Genomic DNA, 20,502 nt, shown 5'->3' with positions numbered 1-20,502 from the left:
AAGATGTTATGTTTATGTTGAGACGCTACGTCTGCAAAGCCAATATCAACTGCGACTGCGACTGCAACAGCGACTGCAGCAGCAATAGCAACAGCGGCAGCAGCAGCAGCAGCAGCAGCAGCTTCTTTATGCTGCGTTCTCAGCGTCAACAGTTGTAAGCTATTGTTTTTTGTTGTTATTGTTGCTGCTGCTGGCGCGCTGCAGCCGCTTTTTATGCACTGTTTCGTTTTCCAAAATGTTTTCTTGGCTGGGCTTTTGTTATTGTTATGATGCGTCGTTGTCGTTGTCGTCGTCGGCAATTTCGAAACGTGCTGGCATTTGTGTGGAACGGAACTTGTTTTGATATGCATGGGCTCGTCATAGCGGCAGCGCTGCCAGCGTCGCAACGCGTAGTATGTAATAGCTGCAGCGCAGCGGCAGCAAACTTGCAGCCGCAAACAACAGCGACAGCAGCAGCAGCAGCAGCAGCAACAGCAACAAAAACAGCAAATTGTTTGTTTTTACAATTCCTCTTGCATTTTACTTTGTTGTGCGTTTTTCTGTATATGTACAATTTTGACTATATGTATGCATGTATGTATGTATGTATGTATGTATATACTTTATGAGGGGGCAGCTTGTAGCATAGCCGCTGTGCGTTGCGCTCGCTGCCAGCGTCGCTCCCAAGACAGTGAAGTTTGAAGAAGGTTCATTGTACTTTTTTGGGTTTCATCTCTGCCCTCTTTTGTTGCGCTTCTTCTAAACATCTTACAGATTTTGTTGTTACATTCCGTGATGCGCATTTACCCATACAAATGTTTACGTGTACATACATACTACGTACATACATACATATGTATATTGCTATGTATGTAGGTGTGCGTATCTGTGTGTGTGTGTGTATGTACATATGTGGGTCAGAATGTGTTATTTGAAATGCGTAGTTATTAGTTTTAAGTTTCTTTGTTAGAGTGCGTACACAAAATATATGTAAATATGCATATGTATATGTACATACATAAGTATGTATGTACTTACTTTACATATGCATGCATGCACATCCAAGCCAAGATATGCATGTATGTATGTACTTGTACACATATGTATGTATGTATGCGTGTGTGTGTGTGTGTTTGTACATGTGCACATCCAACTGGCGAAACAAGTTGTTGACGTGCCAACCAAAACAGGAATATGAGGCCAGCCTCAATAGAATGCAACGAAAACTGGCTAAAATCTTAACTGATAACTACTCGCATTCTAGATATCCCAAAAAGAGACGTTATTTGATATACGTATGCATACCCTATAAGGGGAGTTGTATATGTATGTATATGTATGTATGTATATGTATATGTATATGTATATGTATATGTATATGTATATGTATATGTATATGTATATGTATATGTATATGTATATGTATATGTATATGTATATGTATATGTATATGTATATGTATATGTATATGTATATGTATATGTATATGTATATGTATATGTATATGTATATGTATATGTATATGTATATGTATATGTATATGTATATGTATATGTATATGTATATGTATATGTATATGTATATGTATATGTATATGTATATGTATATGTATATGTATATGTATATGTATATGTATATGTATATGTATATGTATATGTATATGTATATGTATATGTATATGTATATGTATATGTATATGTATATGTGTATAGACATAGATATTGATACTGATGCGAATACTTTCAAGAACTTCCTTAATCACTATATAATAAATCCTATCCTAAATCACTATATAATAAAGATGGAATAGATCTAACGCCATCATATAGGTATGTATGTACGTATGTATGAGGTGAAGATCTTAGTGATATATATGTAGATATCAATATTGATATTGACATACGGAATTGTTGAGCACGGACTATATTTATCCAATAGGTTAACTTGACTGCGTTCGATTTGCTTAAAAATTAAGTTACAATATATTTTTATTTATAATATTATTTATTTGCTCAGTTGTGGTTGTTTGCGCGCGTGCACAATCTTTTTAGTGCGACGGGCCCTATAAAACATGCAAGTTGGCCTCTGCGAAAAGCAGTTTTTGTCTTCACGCCCAGTGAAGGGGTAGAGGAAACTATGAAACTATTAGTGGGTTGTCTTATTGGTAATCTCATATACATATATACATATATTCATATATAGTAAAGTACCCAAGATCCGCTAATTGTTAAACATCCATTCTATCAGCGATCGCGGTGCTTCTGTGCATTGCTGATCTCTCGTCAGCCCAGTGCCAGTGCGAGGAAGCTACCAAGAAGCCGCCTCTGGCCAAGAAGCCACCTCCAGGGAAAGATGTGGGCCAGCCCATTCCGACTCCCCCTCGCCCACCAGTCGTTGCAACTTGTAGAAACAAGAAACCAGCGATAAAAACAAAGAAGACGACAAAAACATGTACAGTGAAGACAACAAAAAGAAAGCCAAAGAAGACAAAATGCAGGACGAAGAAGACAACCCGCAAGCCAAAGAAGACAACGTGCAGGACGAAGAAGACAACCCGCAAGCCAAAGAAGACAACATGCAGGACGAAGAAGACAACACGCAAGCCAAAGAAGACAACATGCAGGACGAAGAAGACAACCCGCAAGCCAAAGAAGACAACGTGCAGGTCGAAGAAGACAACCCGCAAGCCAAAGAAGACAACATGCAGGACGAAGAAGACAACCCGCAAGCCAAAGAAGACAACGTGCAGGACGAAGAAGACAACCCGCAAGCCAAAGAAGACAACGTGCAGGACGAAGAAGACAACCCGCAAGCCAAAGAAGACAACATGCAGGACGAAGAAGACAACCCGCAAGCCAAAGAAGACAACATGCAGGACGAAGAAGACGACAAGGAGACCGAAAAAAACAACATGTAAACCTAAAAGGACAACAACACGAAGGACGAAGAAAACGACAACATGTAAACCAAAGAGGACAACAACATGTAGACCAAAGACGACAACATGTAAACCAAAGAGGACAACAACATGTAGACCAAAGACGACAACATGTAAACCAAAGAGGACAACAACACGAAGGACGAAGAAGACGACAACATGTAAGCCAAAGAGGACAACAACATGTACACCAAAGACGACAACGACCACAACAATATGTCGAACAGCAACTACAACAACATGTCCAGCAACAACTACAACAACATGTCCAGCAACAACTACAACAACATGTCGAGCAACAACTCCACTACCAACAACAACAACCACAACGACAACAACAACAACCCCAACGACAACCCCAACGACAACCCCAACAACAACCCCAACAACAACCCCAACGACAACCCCAACGACAACCCCAACGACAACCCCAACGACAACCCCAACGACAACCCCAACGACAGCTCCAACGACAACAACAACGACGACGACTACTACTACAACAACAACAACAACAGCCCCAACGACGACGACTACTACCACAACAACAACGACAGCTCCAACGACAACAACAACGACGACGACTACTACCACAACAACAACCCCAACAACAACCCCAACGACAACTCCAACGACAACAACAACGACGACGACTACTACCACAACAGCAACAACAACAGCCCCAACGACGACGACTACTACCACAACAACAACAACAGCTTCAACGACAACAACAACGACGACGACTACTACCACAACAATAACAACAACAAGAACAACCCCAACAACAACCCCAGCGACAACCCCAACGACAGCCCCAACGACAACACCAACAACGACAACAACAACAACGAAAACAACCCCAACGACAACAACGACAACACCAACAACGACAACAACAGATCGTCCTACAAGACCACATAAGCCCTGGAATCCGTGCCGTCCCTGCGGGCCAGGTGGTCCACCCTGCCTCGACTGCCCGCCCCACCAATGGCTATGCTCCGAGCTTCTGGCCCAAATCCGCGAGCTTGAGTACGTGATACAGCGTTGCGTGTGCGGACACCGTCATGGCTAGATGACTTGGAGAAGAGCTCCTTATCGTAATGGCAAAGCAAGAACTTTCCCCTTTTAGCTATTGTCACTGACACTTGTTGATTATTTTTCCATTTTTTTTCATTTTGTTTGAATTTTTAATTTAATAAAATATATGTTTTGTTTAAAATATTTGACATTTTAATGCTTCATTTCTTGTGGTTTATAGATTGAAATATGATCGATATATCTTACTTGAACGGCGTTGTCCAAGTCTGTCAAGTCTCCTTTGAATCCCTATTCAACATTTAGACCCCATTCACTTTTGTTATATTGGTGGAATGATGACGACGTCTATAGGACTGCATTTCGGCTAAGTTCATTCCATAGAATTCACATAATACTCGGCCTAGACCTAAAATCAACTGAATTAGCCAACTAAGTTTCAGCTGCCTTATCAATGCAGGTGTAGCGGCCACGATTACTTCAGGTGATGCTTGGTTTAAGGTGTAACAAGATGAACGATAAGTCTTCCATTCCTTTGCTAAACATTGATGAAAATCCTTATAGAACTTCAGTTATTCATATATATACAAATACACAAAATATTTATATATAATACTACATATGTATATGTATATCTAGTGGATGAAGGCTCTGATACCAGCAAATTCCAGTTAAATCTAAAGCTAGTAGGTCTTATTATTGAAAACTATTGTAATCCGTTAGGGATCCATCTGATATTAGTTTTTAAAGATTTTAACCTTATGTTCCGAAATCAATTTTAATAAACGAAGAACATCTCTAAAAATATTCTATAAAATAATATGAGTGCGATATTCAGACATAAGAAAAATACTTATGACCTGAATTTATTGATTTAGTAATTACTCTTTAAGTTCCGATGAAAACCAGATTTTTTATACCCCTGATTTCCCATTTTCAATGGTTTTGTGAAAAGTATGTAACAGGCAGAAGGAATCATCGCAGACCCCATAAAGTATATATATTCTTGATCAGGACGACGAGTTGAGTCGATATAGCCCTGTCCGTCTGTCCGTATAAGCAAAAGGATCTCAGAAGATATAAGAGCTAGAGAGCTGAAATTTGGCATGCATACTCGTGTATACCATAGGCAGTACAAGTTTATAATATTTTTTCGATAACTCATCCGATATCTTTTTTATCGATAATAATCGAAAAATCAACTTGATTCTTTCAGCCTAATTTGAATACTTTTAGACCTGGAGACTTCAAATTTGCGTTGTATATAAAGTTAATGGATACAAAGACTTTGTAATTTACAGATTTTGGATACCACGCCCCCTTCGCCCCCAATTTGTAAGATTTTGATTTGTAAGTACTTGAAATGCAAATGCATTTTTACAAATTGGGGGCGAAGGGGGCGTGGTATCCAAAATCTGTAAATTACAAAATCTTTGTGTCCATTAACTCTATTTACAACGCAAATTTGAAGTCTCCAGGTTTAAAAGTGTTGAAACTAGGCTGAAAAAACTAAGTCGATTCTTCGATTATTCTCGATAAAAAAATTATCGGATGAGTTATCGAAAAAATAAAGCAAACTCGTACTGTCTATGGTATACACGAGTATGCATGCCAAATTTCAGCTCTCTAACTCTTATATCTTCTGAGATCCTTTTGCTCATACGGACGGACGGACAGACGGACAGGGCTATATCGACTCAGCTCGTCATCCTGATCAAGAATATATATACTTTATGGGGTCTGCGATGATTCCTTCAGCCTGTTACATACTTTTCACAAAACCATTATACCCTGATTTCCCATTTTCAATGGGTTCAGGGTATAAAAATATTTATAAGGTCATTTATAACTAGTAAAAAAATTCAAATTGAAAATTTTACAATACAATTTTGTTGCTGTCATGCCATGCAGCGAACGTATATGTAAAATAGTATTACCTGATCTTAAGCGGGGTCCTACAATGGCTACGTGCTTAATTTGGAATCTCTAGCTTTATGACAGTATAGATTTTTTTCGACATACCACGCACCCAAATGCGCAACTCAACTGAGCAATCAGAGCTATCCAATTTTCAAATTGATCTTTTTTGAGAAAAAATAATTATAGGAGATGTCTAATATGAATTTTGAAGGAGAAATCCAAGATAACAGCTTAGTTTAATTTCACACTGTAACTGTATCAGAGATATGCTATAAAGATATTCTATAAAGATATTCTATAAAGACTATCAGATAGAACTAATATTCATTTTCTACGATATTACGGATGCTGCTGAGAGAAACTTCATTATCACTTATAAGTGTGATATATTTGTCTATTGACTATCCACACAGAGAACGGCATAGGCTAGGACAATAGACAATAAGAATATATGTAAATATAGAATATATTAATATAGTAATGTATATTAACGCAGACCAAGTATCAACGGGGCACGGTATCCTGATGACGCGCATAAGTCTTAGTATGTATAAGTATACTTTAATGTGTGAATTCAATAAGGAAATCAAAGGTGAATCCGAACCCATTAAAAATGAGAAATGACGGTATAATAATTGTCCGTAGGTGTAAAGGGGTAGTTCTTGGATATTATAAAGGCTAGACTCTTGATAGTTTTTCTTAGGTATTTCCGTTTTAATATTAGCTATTGACATCCACTATCCAAATTTTGCATTTAGATTTTTGTGTAGTTTATACAATTTCGATTATTGGTATATTTTGGATTTCGTCAGATATGTACAGCTGTGTGATAAAGTTTTTTTTATTTCCATTTTTTCAGTAAGCGTTCACGTACGTATAGTATAATATATATATTCAAAATATAATAAAGAAATAAATAGTTTTTGTAAATATAGGTTTCTTTTTTTTTTTTTTTTTACTTTCAAATCTTTAAGGCATTCAATATATTGAACATATATTCATTATTCAATATATATTAAATATAATCGAATTTATTATTTGTAGTGCTTTGAATGGACGTGATAGATCTCTCTAGTATTTTTGCAAACGTAGGCTGCTAAATGTTCGATATTTTCGATTCTATTTGAAACCGTAGATTCATGCGGAAAATGTTGAAATAACTAAAATATGATATATGTAAGATAATATATGATATATGAAAGAATTGGAGTGAGCTTTTAATGGAAGTAAAAGAAGACATACTTCCTTGTTGCCTTAGAAATTGCGTATGCGAGGACCAACAGCCGTAAGGGTCTACGGACAGATGGGGTATGGGCTATAAAGCGCGATCGAGCATCGTTACCTTTTAAATGGGTTTAGGGTCTTATTAATAGGTCTGTTTTACATCAATAATATTGATAAACATACAATGACAATATAAAGTATTACAATAATAATACATTATATTACTATTTGTATCAGTTTTTTATTGCCATTAGTCTTATTCGGCATGAGTTATTCGAAAAATTGTAAATTCGGCTTTCTATATTTAACGTGCAGCTTGCCACAAACTGGCTTTGCAAATATTTGCGGATGAATTTAGTGGCATGTATTTACGCAATTGTTCTGTTCTAAATTTAAAATGCAACGGCAGCTGGACGAGCCCTATAAAATGGGAAGTTCGGCTCGGTAAAGGCATCAGTATCCGCTTTCACTTCTGTTCGGTGTGAGGGTTGTCTAGGAAATACATCGATATGAATTTCATTTTTACCTTCCTGATTGGTAAATTCATATCATTTAACCATTAAGGATTCGGATAAACAGTATTTTATCTTTTTTTTTTTTTTTTCCTTTCAGCTTGCACGGTGCTGGTCTGCTGTGCTAGTTTCAGCTCAGCTGACTGCGGCTGCCCCTTAACTACCAAGCGACCAACAACTACAACGTGTACGACAAGGAGAACAACAACATGTAGGCCAACAAAACCGCCACCACCGTGCACAACAACACCACCGTGTAGGACAACAACCACTGCGTGTCCAACAACGACAACTACCACAACAACAACAACAACAACAACCACAACAACAACAACACCTACCACAACACCAACAACAACAACAACAACTACCACAACAACTACCACAACAACAACAACGACAACAACAACAACAACAACAACAACAACTACCACAACAACAACAACGACTACTACCACAACAACAACAACGACTACTACCACAACAACAACAACGACAACTACCACAACAACAACAACGACTACTACCACAACAACAACAACGACTACTACGACAACAACAACAACGACTACTACGACTACGACAACAACAACAACAACAACACCGCCCACAACAACAACCACAACAACAAGGAGAACAACAACAAGGCGAACAACAACAAGGAGACCGCCATGCCGTCCTAAGCCATGGTGGCCAAACAGGCCATGCGGACCCGGCGGTCGGCCCTGCCTTGGATGCCCGCCCAGAGCACAGCTTTGCGTCCAGCTGCTGTCACAGCTGAAGAGCCTTGAGCGCAAGATCAGGAAGTGCGTCTGCGGCCAGTCACTTTACCTCTTGCCTTAAAGCAAAGATTGACCCATTATTGTGACCGATAACACCGACCGTTGGCTACTACCATTTGAATGCTGTGAATGGATTTACATTTGGATTCGTTGATTAATTTTTTAACGATTGTTAAATTTTTTTTTATCTACTTTAAATTATATACATATTTTGTTGCATTGACGTGAAGACTTTTTACTGTAGTTGGAATGAGGAATTCATTTCAGTTTTGACTGAGATAATCTTACGTATGTATGTAGATAGTACGACTCTAGATAGAAGATATGAAAAAGACTAACGACCATTTTCCTAATCAAAATTATATAATTGTATGAAATCCTTAAAACAAGGAACGTGTATCTAGTCAGGAATATTCTGTAGTCTTTACGGCTCTTTTTCTTCTTATCCTCAACGAGGATCTGGTCAATGAGACTATGGACCGAAGAAGCATTCGAAACTTGAGTCTAGCCAAAAGATGGAGCAGCTCAAAAGGCAAACTTAGATTAAATTTATTTATATATTTTTCTTATTGAGGTCTGTTTACTCAATTGCTCCATACCTATTGGTGAATATCGTATACCCGTTTCATTAGGTCATCATATTTTAAGTTGACTGATTCTGTGGGTTAGAAGAGCTAGAAGACCTAAGTAAGTACAGTGATCCATATCAAGAAACCCTGGGGATCGATTCCTTTAGTGAGAGACAATTTCGTGAGACAATTTCAGCAAAGCGGTTCGAGGCCAGTACGATTACGATTCTATTAGCAGGATCCACAGTAGCAAAGGGAATTACAATATTATAATGACGTCACTCTTAGCATAAACAATACCAACAACGATGACAAGAACAACGTGTTCAGCAAGAATGGAAACTATCCTAACTACAGCAACAAAGCGACGTCGACAACAGCAACAACAACAGCAACAACAGCCACAGCAACAAAAGCAACAACAGCAACAGCAGCAACAACAACAATAACAACAACAAGAACAGCAACAACAACAAGAACTGCAACAACAACAACAACAACAACAGCCACAACAGCAACAACAACAATAGCAACCACAGCAACAACAACAACAACAACAACAACAGCAATAGCAACAACAGCAACAACAGCAACAACAACAACAACAACAACAACGGTAACAACAACAATAGCAACCACAGCAACAGCAACAACAACAGTTACAACGACAAGAACAGCAACAACAACAACAACAACAACAGCAATAGCAACGACAGAAACAACAGCAACAACAGCAACAACAACAACAACAGTAACAACAACAACAACAACAGCCACAACAGCAACAACAACAATAGCAACCACAGCAACAACAACAACAACAGTTACAACGACAAGAACAGCAACAACAATAACAGTAACAACAACAACAACAACAGTAACAACAACAACAACCGCAACAACAATAACAGTAACAACAACAACAACAACAACAACAACAGTAACAACAACAACAACCGCAACAACAGCAACAACAGTAACAACAACAACAACAACCACCTGTAATGATGCCCATTGATTGGCATTTGATATTTGAAATTTGCATTGCTGCGTTAGAATAACATGCCAATCTACGTATGTATGTTGGTATGTATGTACATATATATTTTACGTTGATAACTGTTTTTACGTATTGCATACTACCTTATGTTAGTTTAATTAAAAGTACGACGAATAGGCTGTAATTAAAGTGAAATCTTATGGAATGTTCGATATACAGGTCCGGTTATAACGATGCTCAAGGGACCGTCGTTATACCCGGAAAACGCTTTAGCCGTATACGTTTGCTCATATACATAAGTTTGTCTGGGCAGCAAAATTTTCATTGCAATCACCGTACGGACGTCATAAGCGGAGTCGCTATAACCGGATTTTCAAATCAAGACCTGGATCTCGTTGTTCAAAGATGTTTCGAAGTAACCAATACACATTTTAGCCAGGTTTGTCCTATGGGACATGTCCACCAAGGAATTTGAAAATGATTAGTTAACATTATTCCGTTAAGAGTGAGCAATGGGCTGTTACGAAAACGATTGGTCAAGGTCCCATTTTGCACAATTTTCATTGATGCGATATAGATATGTAGGTATGTACATCTATAGGAAGCATCTACAGCACTATTATTCTCATGAGCAGAACTGTAGATTCATAAAAAAAGGCTGACAAATCAAAGCAGATCAAGTGAAATTGAATGTATCGATAAATATCGATACCTAACATTAATATATAAATCTCTGCTGTGTATTTCTTTTCACTCAATAAAGTCATTTGCGGCTATATAGAAAATGAAGCCATATGTGGATGCGAGACAAATTTTTGGCAAATTGGTAAAAGTTCAATGTGTCGATGAGAAACCCTGAAACACAAGCGGAAGCACAAGCGACGGTAACGGCAAACGCAAAAGCAAACCTAAAAGCAAAGGCAAAAGCAATGCGCAATTATCAGATATCAAGCGTCAAAGCTTGAGCGCTGCCTGCACAAGACAGGAAGGAGTAGCAGCAGCAGAAGGAGCAACAGAGGCAGCGCCAGCAGCAGCAGCAGCAGCAGCAGCGGCAGCGGCGACGGCAGCAGATGCAGCGTTGCAGAGAGCGCTTTATTTACACACATACATACATACAGACATACATATGTACATGTATGTAGAAGCCCAAGTGAAGTTTATTGTGAGGCAATCAACAACAAACCTAAACACAAACAGGCAGCAGAAGGCAAGAGAAAACGGTTTATTATTGACACTCAGAGAGCGTGAGTGGATGTTGGGTAGGGAGAGCCAGAGAGCCAAACGAAGAGCGAGAACGAGAGAGTGAGAGAGCGTGAGCCTGACGAAAAACCGGGTGAGTAAGGAGCATGGTACGAAAACAATAACAAACGTGCGTCTATCGAGAGCGAGCAAAGTGGATTGAGAGCGCTTTCGGCTGGCGAAAGACAGTGTGAAGCAGTAGTTAAGAAAATGCGTCGCAAAAACACGGCGCAGGTGCGCAGAGTGCAAGTCATGGCTGCCGGTCAGGACGAACGGAAAAACTGAAGCGAATGTCGCCATCGAAACTGTATTGACATTGATATGACATGCGGGGCGTGCGACAAGTGGGAGAGCAACAAAAAAAGAACTGTAAAACCGGAAAATAACTTCAAGAATACGACAAATAGCACACACACACACACACACACACACACACAGAGACAGCTGAATCGGCAACAATAACAACAATGTGCAACGTGCGTACGCAACAGAGGGCACAGAATGTGAACAACGGCAAAGATGTGGAGTAGGCTGAAAGAGAGAGAAAGATAAAGAGAGAGAGATAGACACAGGGGGGATAAAGAGAAAGAGAGAGCGAAAGCAAACGACAGAGAGGGAGTGAAGCCAGAGAGAGAGAACGCCACGTATTCGCCGCGATATGAAATGTGAATGAAAACAGCGAAACGCCAGCGTCAGCGTCACCGTCTGCGTTGGCGTCGTTGCTGACTGTGCAACAATTTGTTGCCGCAACATGCGCTCTCCAAGTGTACGAGTGAGTGAGCAAGCAAGCCATGAACAGAGAGAAATACAAGCAGTCAGAGAGGAAGGAAGAGAGGATGGGGGTGTGTAATAGCAATAACAGCAACAACAACAAAAACAACAACAACAACAACTGTTAAATTGTGCAATGAAAGCAGCAAATTGTCAACGGTGCGACGCCTCGGCAGACATGACGCAAGCAACGACGCCGACGGCGCTGCGCTCACCCACACACACACACACATAAATTAAGCCGCTTCGTTTGGCTGCATTGTCCTGGGGATTTCCTTTTGCTACTTTCGCTCTAAGTTCGCGCGCAGCTCGCGTGCGCTTAACTATTTATAAAAATGTCCAGGCACCTGGACTCGGACACGGACAGGCACCCGCACCCGGACCCGAGCTTGGACTCGGACATGTTGACGTTGTCGCTGACAGCCGGAACTGCAAGTCGCAGCCCCCACCCACCCATCCACTCCTAGAATTCTATACGCTGCACTGCGATTGCAGAGCCATTTGTGCAAGGCATCAACTTCAAAATTCTACACATAACTATTAAATGAGAGATAATGAGCTAAGTGCCCACCTGTTCGGGCACTTTGAGGACTCTGAGCACTTTTTGTTCATTTCTAACGCCAAATCAATAAATGTCAATATACATATATAGGTAAATATCTGACAAACCTCTTCTAGATTTTCTTTGCAGCTCGAGAGGTTAAAGAAAGGATCCAATTTAGCCTTGGATAAAAGGTAAAATTTGGTAAAACACTGTAATATGACAAGTGTGACCAGCTACAAAAATCGAAAAAACACATATTTCTGACTTACAAAAAAATTTGCCATACCACTTTCTTGATACCCATTGCGAAATAACTCAATTTAAACGGTATGTTGCAGATATGCAACAAGGCCGTATAAAAGGTTAATAGCTGGAGATATCTTTAGTAGACTAAATTTGTTTGGATAGATATTTAAGCTATTCTTCACTTAAGTACCTATAGACATAGACGAGCTTATGATAAATATACATATATCTACATACATGTATCTAGTTTTATCTAGCATACACAACCGTTCATTCTATTCATTCAGGAATTGAGAACGTACATATATTGCTTCTGTGTGCTTTTCTATCAGTTCGTGCACCAACTCATCTGTCTATCTATCCATCCCTTTTTCCTTCTCTCTGTCTATTCCATTCGATTATTCTTCCGTTCGCCTGTTTCCCTGTATAAAGCAATCTTCTTCTTATATATAGTAAGATTTGAAATGGAAAATATAGTCATGCGCGCTCTTATCTGTGGCGTGGCAAATCGGATCTGACTATCTAGAATTATGTACAAATTTCGAATTATTTTAATCAGAGTTGGTCTAAGAGACTTGAAATTTAGAATATATACTAGAACTCAAAACCCAAAATCAAAAATTCAAAAATTTATATAAAACCATCGAGGACGATGCATGCCTTAAAAAATCTATATCTTCTAAAGTTGTAGAGCTAGAAGCGTAGAAATTATGACACTGAGCTACATCTAACCTGATTAATTGATGCATTACAAGTTATATATACTTATGTATATATGCCTATATACCTCCTGAGAAGTGGCATATTGGAAAAAAATAATTGTTTTAACTCTTGTAGTATGCAGTTGGTTTACTTCAGATTCCTTCGTGTCGTCTTTAATTTTGTTGTAGATTTCAACATTTTAACCTGTTCTCAACTTTTGATTTCCAGCGAATTGATCGAAGTATTCATTATTAAAGATTCAGCCTTTTGGCTTGCTATTCATTCACATTCCATTTTATATTACAGACGTGGAATTTCTCGTAAATATCGAACAGTAAACACCGAAGTTATTCAATAACACATTTTCCCATTTCCCAAAAGGAGTCTCAAGGAGGTGGGGAAGAAGCAGGCGGCGGGAACAGAAGCAGCCGCAAAAATAAATTACGCAGTTTGCAATGTGCGTGCTTGTGTGGGTAGCTGTGCGTGTGAGTACGAATTCGAATGTGCGTATGTGTGTGTGTGTGTGTGTGCTTGTGTGACTTCTCGCTCGTGCGAGTGTGTGGATGTTGTAAAGGACAGCTCGAGCTATGCCTGAATAGGATGTGCGTCATGGCATTGCTGGTTACAAGGTATCTGGGAGCCTGTCAGACAACAGCACACCATTCCGTCTGCCTCTGAAATCATACGCGTCTAATATTTTATTGTATTACGGAGATCTGAACCAATTACAAAGTAATACGCAATCCCAAACGACAATTATCGAATGGCTTTTCTTGGATTCCATTTGCTCAGATTTCTTTTATACATCCACGTTATGTCTTAGCTCCCACCTGGTCTTTGAGCTCACCTGGCCTTTCAGGCTTCACCTCTCCTTCAGAAAACTTCAGTTTAGCTAACACAATTCCATAACGCAGGATGAACAAGATTGCAGAATAGCTTACGTATTATATATATATGATTATGCAAAAGCATTCTATTTTCAAGATCGAATTGTGTTTTTTTTTCTGAAATCTAAAGGATATTACGTACTTAATTTATAAGATACAGAACCATAGACTTTAAGAGTCCAAAAATTTATGGCTAGACAGTTAACGTCGTGGCAAATTAAAACAATAAGTCTTAATGTGAATATCTGAATATATATAATGTGAATATCTTGCAGAAGCCAATATAGAGATCTATTAACTCTCTTGAGAGTTAAGAGCTTTCCATAACCCACTACACAATGCTCGTTCATAATACTAAATATGTCAGATATCAAATATATTCTGATTATAATTTTAGAATCTATCAATCGATTCTGAGCTGATGCAGGAGTTAATAGGGGAATATAAAGGTTTTTATGTTAATGGTAAAAATGAGAGTTTTTCTTTTTCGTTTGTCACGCCTTCAATGATTATACACTCAAAAACATTCTATTGGACAACAATATCAAGCAGAGACTTTTCCCGATAGACCTTCAGCATGTTGAGTATTACTAAAAGCAAATATACCCTAAGCATTAGTTTTGTGAACGAGCATGAGAATAGATTTCAAAACATAAAAAATTATAGAATTTTAAATGAATTTTGCACATGATTTTTATAATACCAATATGCTCGTTTTGAACGGTATGAAAAAACAAAAATCTTTCTAGAGATCTACCAAAAAGTTAGATAGACCATAAATTTGTTCACAATTTCGAATAGAGGAATTCCTCTTGGATTCAATGTGCATGTATTATGCATCTATTAGTCAGTCAGTCAGCCAATCAATCAATCAATCAGCCAGTCAATCTGTCAATCAACTAAAATATGTTGACTTTCGAATAACAGTTTAGGCAAGAGTATTTAATCTCTGCTTGCTTGCACACAAATTTCACGCTTGTTATACCCTAAACTCATTAATAGAAGAATTTCATGGGGCATACTGGAAGCGTTGGGGAATACGTTGCAGAGAGAATGAATTTCATGCCTATTCTATGACTTTTGAATGTGTAAACATATTTTTAAGCAGCATCTCAGCAGTCACTGAAACTAGATATGCTATATATGAGAATATATAAACCACGTTTCCTTTCTTTTTGATGTCCATCTTATTGCTTGGAAACTTTGACTCGGTTCTTTGAGCATAAAGAGCATTCGAAATTAGGTTTCCAGGTTCTCTATCTCAAGTTTCTTGAAGAAAATACCAAAACTAATTTCAGGTAGTAGTAGAAAGTTATCATAGATATATAGGGTATCTGCTAGTCGTGGATTATTTGCGACTGCGGCAGTGCCTTACTTGCTTTTCGTTAGCTGTTTAAGTTTTTTAATTAAAATTCCATGGAATGGCAGCAGCTGAAGCACTTGACGTGACTTTGCACTTGTTTGTTGCTCTTGTGGTTGTTGTTGTTGTTGTTGTAGCTTCTGTTGCTGTTGTTGCGGTTGCTGCAATTTGCACTGCATTTGTGAGGTTTTATTTGGCAGGGCCTTGTTACTCATACGCCATGTGACCCTCGCAAGGGTTGGGCCCGAGCGAACGGGTTGAAGTAACTCCAGTAAATGCCAAGCACAGTGCTCGCTCGACTCTTGCCAAAGAGATGAGCTAGACGTAAGTACATACGTACATATATTGTACTTGTTTGGGATATTACGAATATCTATCACGTGTATCGTTTGTCTTACGCAAATGAGTGCCGTAGCGCTTAAAAGAAATAAATAATTAGTTATAGGTTGAAGAATGTGCGGATGGAGAAAGTAATATGAAAGAGGAGTTGAATGAAGATGAAGTTCTTTAACTATATTATATATCTGTTATATCCTTCGGGTAGATCCATTTACAATCTACATTCAATATCTAATTTCTTATGTGATTCCTCATTCGATAAATTAAATTATTAAATGATGAATCTTAAAATTTGACATGCAGTAGAATCCGGCTATAACGACTCCATTGTGACGGAAATTCGGGTCCCTAGACAAGCTAACATGAGTAAATCTATATGGATATTGGATCTTCCGGATGTAACGACGATCTCTTGAGCGTCGCTATAACCGGATTGTATTTTATGTCCATATAAACTTATCTATATTTCGCTTGGGCTGTAATATATAATCAACTAGGAAAAGTTTAAAGCTAAGGACAAACTCTGACTTAAGATTATAGAAAAAGAATATCTAAAGAAATTTTTTACATAAACGATATTCAAAACCTTTCTCATTAGATGCTTTCAGTCTGTTTTTGACTGATTGATTGACGTTAAGAAAGATTTTCTAAAGCAAACAAATTGAATCACCCATGCTCCCATAAATTCAGTTGTCGAAAAAACCTCTGAAAATTGCGATTTATTGAAAATATTCTATGGTTAAAATACGTTCCATTATACTTTTTCAGTGCATGCAAGTTGAACATTTGTACATTCATTTACAGAGTGAAAAGAGTATATAGTCTCAGATCCTATAAAAGTATTGTGAATACGTGTCTGTACAAGCTACTGAAGCTAGGGAGTACAATTACATATTGAATATATTTTTATATCTTAACTTTGAAGTCTGAAGCTTATCAGGAAAGTATACAAAGGAATTTATATACATATATACATTTTATACATACATATTCTCGTTGTACTTTGACTTCATAGCCTTAAGATTTGGATATGTTCACTGAGCGCCTAGCTTATCGAGAGTAGATTATTTGTTGTAACTGCTAAAGAGCTGCTCGTTTAATCACAATACCATATTAACTCAAATATTGCAAGTGGTACCAATACTAAATAAATCTCGAGATAGAAAATTTTTATATTCTGCAGCAGGAATTTCGTTTTTGTTGAGTTCCTCTATAGCTTTACAAAAACAAATTATCTTGGGTCACTTTTTTAACAAACCCTCGATCAAAGACATAACGAACAAACTATCAACAATATGTCAGTAGTAAGTAAGTAAATGTCCTTGAGTATGTATACCTGTCAAGACTCAAGAGAATTCATCCATTTGGTTCTCTTGATGTTAATATTGTACTTCGGCTAAAACCCTCGTCAAAACGAACACGAACAAGTCTAGTTTCCTCGTCTTATGAAAATTGAAATTCACTTCAGTTGCACGAGTATAGTTTATGAATCGCCCTTCTCCTCGAGGTACTCTATATATAGACCTATGTAGACTCAAAATATATTAGCCAATGTGCTCTACTTTCTTATCAGCAAACATATCAATTTCTTGAAGAGTTTTCTAGAGTCGTGGGAGCAGGCCCATAAGAGATCCATTATAAACAAAAATTATTCTTAGCTTCTCATATGATATATTTCTCGATTGCAATCAAATATTTTGTTGCTAAGACAAAATTCCCCTTATTTTAGCATTGTAAAACTTAATCGAAATTGATATTCCATGGGTATTCGCAGCCAGAGTCCCAGGCACTGTGTTTATGTCATCATCGTATATCATATTTATGCAATATCAAATTAGTGTCAACCAATTGAAAAGGTATGCGAATAGCTACATAGATGTCTCCGCATTGCATTGAACTTGAGCGGTCATCGCTCGCACTTGTTTGCCCATAATGCGATCAGCTTCAGTCTCAAAAGCTAGATGCGTGTTATATACACACATACATACATGCATACAAACATATATAGCATTCACACTTAATGGATGCATAATGTACATGTATATACATGCATATATGTGTGTGTGTATCATATATAGGCGTGCTAGATGATTTTATGCAAGCGAACAGAGTGAAATATCATATCAGATCTTTGCTTGATGGAAAGTTACCCTATATTCTTTTGAAAATATACTGAAATGTCTATTAGTTATTTTTAAAGCGAGTTACATGTGAATTTTAGATATTATGCCTTTGTTAGCTCAAGAGCCAAGTCTTTCTAAGTAGCTTTAAGATGGATCGATAGTTTAAATATTGTAAAAATTTCACTGTAAGTTTAGTTTTTTAACATTTTAAAATCTGGAATTCATATATATGAATAAATATACTAAAGTACCTAGAGATTAGTTATAGTAAGAATATTTATTTAGCATTTGCTTTCATCAGATCAAATTTCATATCTTTAATCTCTTAAAAGCTTTCAGAGCTTTCATATATGCCTTTAAAATTTTGTATTTACATAGGTATGAAATGATGATTGGAGATATATACATACATATGTATATATACAAAAATTTAAAACATAATATTTTGAAAGAGCTGCCAACAACTATTGGGAATAATATTTGTTTCCTAATTCTCATGAATATGTCACAAGCTTTCATTTAATTTAAATTTTTTTAACATAACTGAACATCAATAGATTAAATATATTGGGTCGTTCACTAAGTAATTTCGTTTATCAAGAACAGCGGATCGTATTGCATTTTGTCACAGCCAACTTCACACTTAACAGTTTTACCGTTACATATTTGGACAGCTTTTTTGTAAACATTTCAAATTGTTTGGAATAGTTTTCGTTTGGTGCCGTATCGAAGATGGAAGATGGAATACTTCTAAAATAAAACTCTTTAAACGGTTTTTTAGGTCTAATAGGCTTCCCTTTGTAATTTTTTGAAGGCACAGTAGAATCCAGTTATAACGACTCCGCTTATAGCGTCTGTACGGTTATTGCGACGAAAATTCTGATCCTCAAACAAACTTTTATGAGCAAACATAACCGGATTCTACGGTATTATAACCTTTTTTCAAAAATCTCTTTAAGACAAATTTATTTTTGAAATTTTTTCTGGATGCCAGATAATGATAATGCTATAATATACTACACATAAAATCCACAATTCAAAATGTTTACTCAAGCTCTCTAAAAGAACAGACAGACATGCGAATCTAGATCTTTATACACATTTTGGTATACTTCCAGTAAACCCCATTGGTATATGTGATGGTCACAGGGTATAGCAATTGACGGAGCGACTGACCAACTGATTGCAATGTGCCGAGTCCCTGACTCTGGTCTTTGATTATAGGTTGTTTTCGTTGTTCTTGTTGTTGTTGTTGGAAGTTATGCGGGCCCTGGTTAGTGATACGAATGCAGATAGAGGCGCGATACGTGTGGTAAACATTTCCATTGTTTCGTTTTCCATTTTCGACTGCATTTGCATTGCAATTGCAATTATACACACAGACACAGACACCGACACAGCCACACACACACACAAACACTTTAGTATACCAACCCTCGACATCTGCTGTTGTATGTGTAGCTACATACTATATCTGTATCTGCATTCATGCCAGTGTATGTGGACATGTGTGCATGTGTGCATGTGTGCATGTGTACATGTGTGCATGTATGCATGTGCCTCTTTTCATGCATAATTTCTGTTGCTTTGCGTTTCGCTTCACTTTTCTTTTCGCTTTTTATACCCTGAACCCATTTTCAATGGGAAATCAGGGTATAATGGTTTTGTTGAAATGTATGTAACAGGGAGAAGGAGGCGTGGCAGACCCCACAAAGTATATATATTCTTGATCAGGGTGACGAGCTGAGTTGATTTGGCCCTGTCCGTCTGTCTGTCCGTCTGTCCGTCTGTCCGTCTGTCCGTCTGTCCGTATGTATGAACGCGTCGATTTCAGAAGATATAAGAGCTAGAGACTTCAAATTTTTTTTAAAATGTCCGTAATTACAGCGCGCATATCAAGTTTATCATTAAAAATCGATAACTCATCTCGATCTTTTTTATCGATAAAAAACCTTATCGAAACCCAGTTATAAAATTATATCTTCTACACCTTTATTGCTAGAGTCTCCAAATTTTTAATGTATGCTTATATGCAATTTATACAATTTCGATTTTTGTTAAAATTTACCCCCCACCTCTAAATTCACCCCCTCACCCTCACTTTTGTAATAAGCGTATTTCAAATACTAGAGACTTGTGCTTTGGCAATTACATGCATATTCATGTTATAATTATAATCTGAAAGTTTCATGAAGATCGTTCGTCCATAAAAAAAGTTATTAAACAATTAAGTTCTCATAGTAAGCGCACACTGCAGCCCATGCGTGTTTATGCGTGGTTGCTTGTGTGTGTATGTGTTTGTGTATGTGTGTGTGTATGTGTGTGTGTG

The 20,502-nt window shown here is 37.6% G+C and overlaps 3 protein-coding genes across 3 annotated transcripts; all 3 read left to right on the top strand.

Annotated features, from left to right (window-relative positions):
• Window positions 1-2,057: 2,057 nt before the first annotated feature.
• Window positions 2,058-2,896, top strand: LOC122757188 (glutamic acid-rich protein-like). The gene is made up of 3 exons (XM_044008656.1): window positions 2,058-2,143; window positions 2,227-2,435; window positions 2,519-2,896. Exons 1-3 carry the CDS (start codon window positions 2,116-2,118, stop codon window positions 2,894-2,896), a joined length of 615 nt encoding a protein of 204 aa, XP_043864591.1. The 5' UTR covers window positions 2,058-2,115.
• Window positions 2,897-3,097: 201 nt separating this feature from the next.
• Window positions 3,098-13,197, top strand: LOC116804480 (GATA zinc finger domain-containing protein 14-like). Its single transcript, XM_044008655.1, has 7 exons — window positions 3,098-3,313; window positions 3,626-3,819; window positions 7,784-7,796; window positions 7,872-8,128; window positions 9,343-9,963; window positions 10,842-10,895; window positions 12,037-13,197. Exons 1-7 carry the CDS (start codon window positions 3,101-3,103, stop codon window positions 12,098-12,100), a joined length of 1,416 nt encoding a protein of 471 aa, XP_043864590.1. The 5' UTR covers window positions 3,098-3,100; the 3' UTR covers window positions 12,101-13,197.
• On the top strand, window positions 8,148-8,616 carry LOC6584624 (salivary glue protein Sgs-3; the record flags this gene model as incomplete). Its single annotated transcript, XM_044011578.1, has 2 exons — window position 8,148; window positions 8,198-8,616. Coding segments are annotated over 2 exons (258 nt in total), but the record flags the coding sequence as incomplete, so codon positions are not given.
• Window positions 13,198-20,502: the final 7,305 nt, after the last annotated feature.

The sequence above is a fragment of the Drosophila mojavensis genome, unplaced genomic scaffold (assembly GCF_018153725.1).
Source record: "Drosophila mojavensis isolate 15081-1352.22 unplaced genomic scaffold, ASM1815372v1 contig_136, whole genome shotgun sequence".
Lineage (NCBI taxonomy): Eukaryota > Metazoa > Arthropoda > Insecta > Diptera > Drosophilidae > Drosophila > Drosophila mojavensis.
The sequence above is the reverse complement of the archived record's forward strand: the minus strand, read 5'-3'. Positions and strand labels throughout refer to the sequence as shown.

Excerpts from the sequence above, each read along its gene's own strand:
- LOC122757188 (XM_044008656.1), top strand. The coding sequence starts at position 2,116 with ATGAAACTATTAGTGGGTTGTCTTATTG. Across the intron at positions 2,144-2,226 it reads ATTAGTGGGTTGTCTTATTG|CGATCGCGGTGCTTCTGTGC; the intron begins GTAATCTCATAT and ends CCATTCTATCAG. Across the intron at positions 2,436-2,518 it reads AGACGACAAAAACATGTACA|GACGAAGAAGACAACCCGCA; the intron begins GTGAAGACAACA and ends GACAACGTGCAG.
- LOC116804480 (XM_044008655.1), top strand. The coding sequence starts at position 3,101 with ATGTACACCAAAGACGACAACGACCACAACAATATGTCGAACAGCAAC. Across the intron at positions 8,129-9,342 it reads AACTACCACAACAACAACAA|CAACAACAACAGCAACAACA; the intron begins CGACTACTACCA and ends CGTCGACAACAG. Across the intron at positions 10,896-12,036 it reads AGCAAAGGCAAAAGCAATGC|GATGGGGGTGTGTAATAGCA; the intron begins GCAATTATCAGA and ends GAAGGAAGAGAG.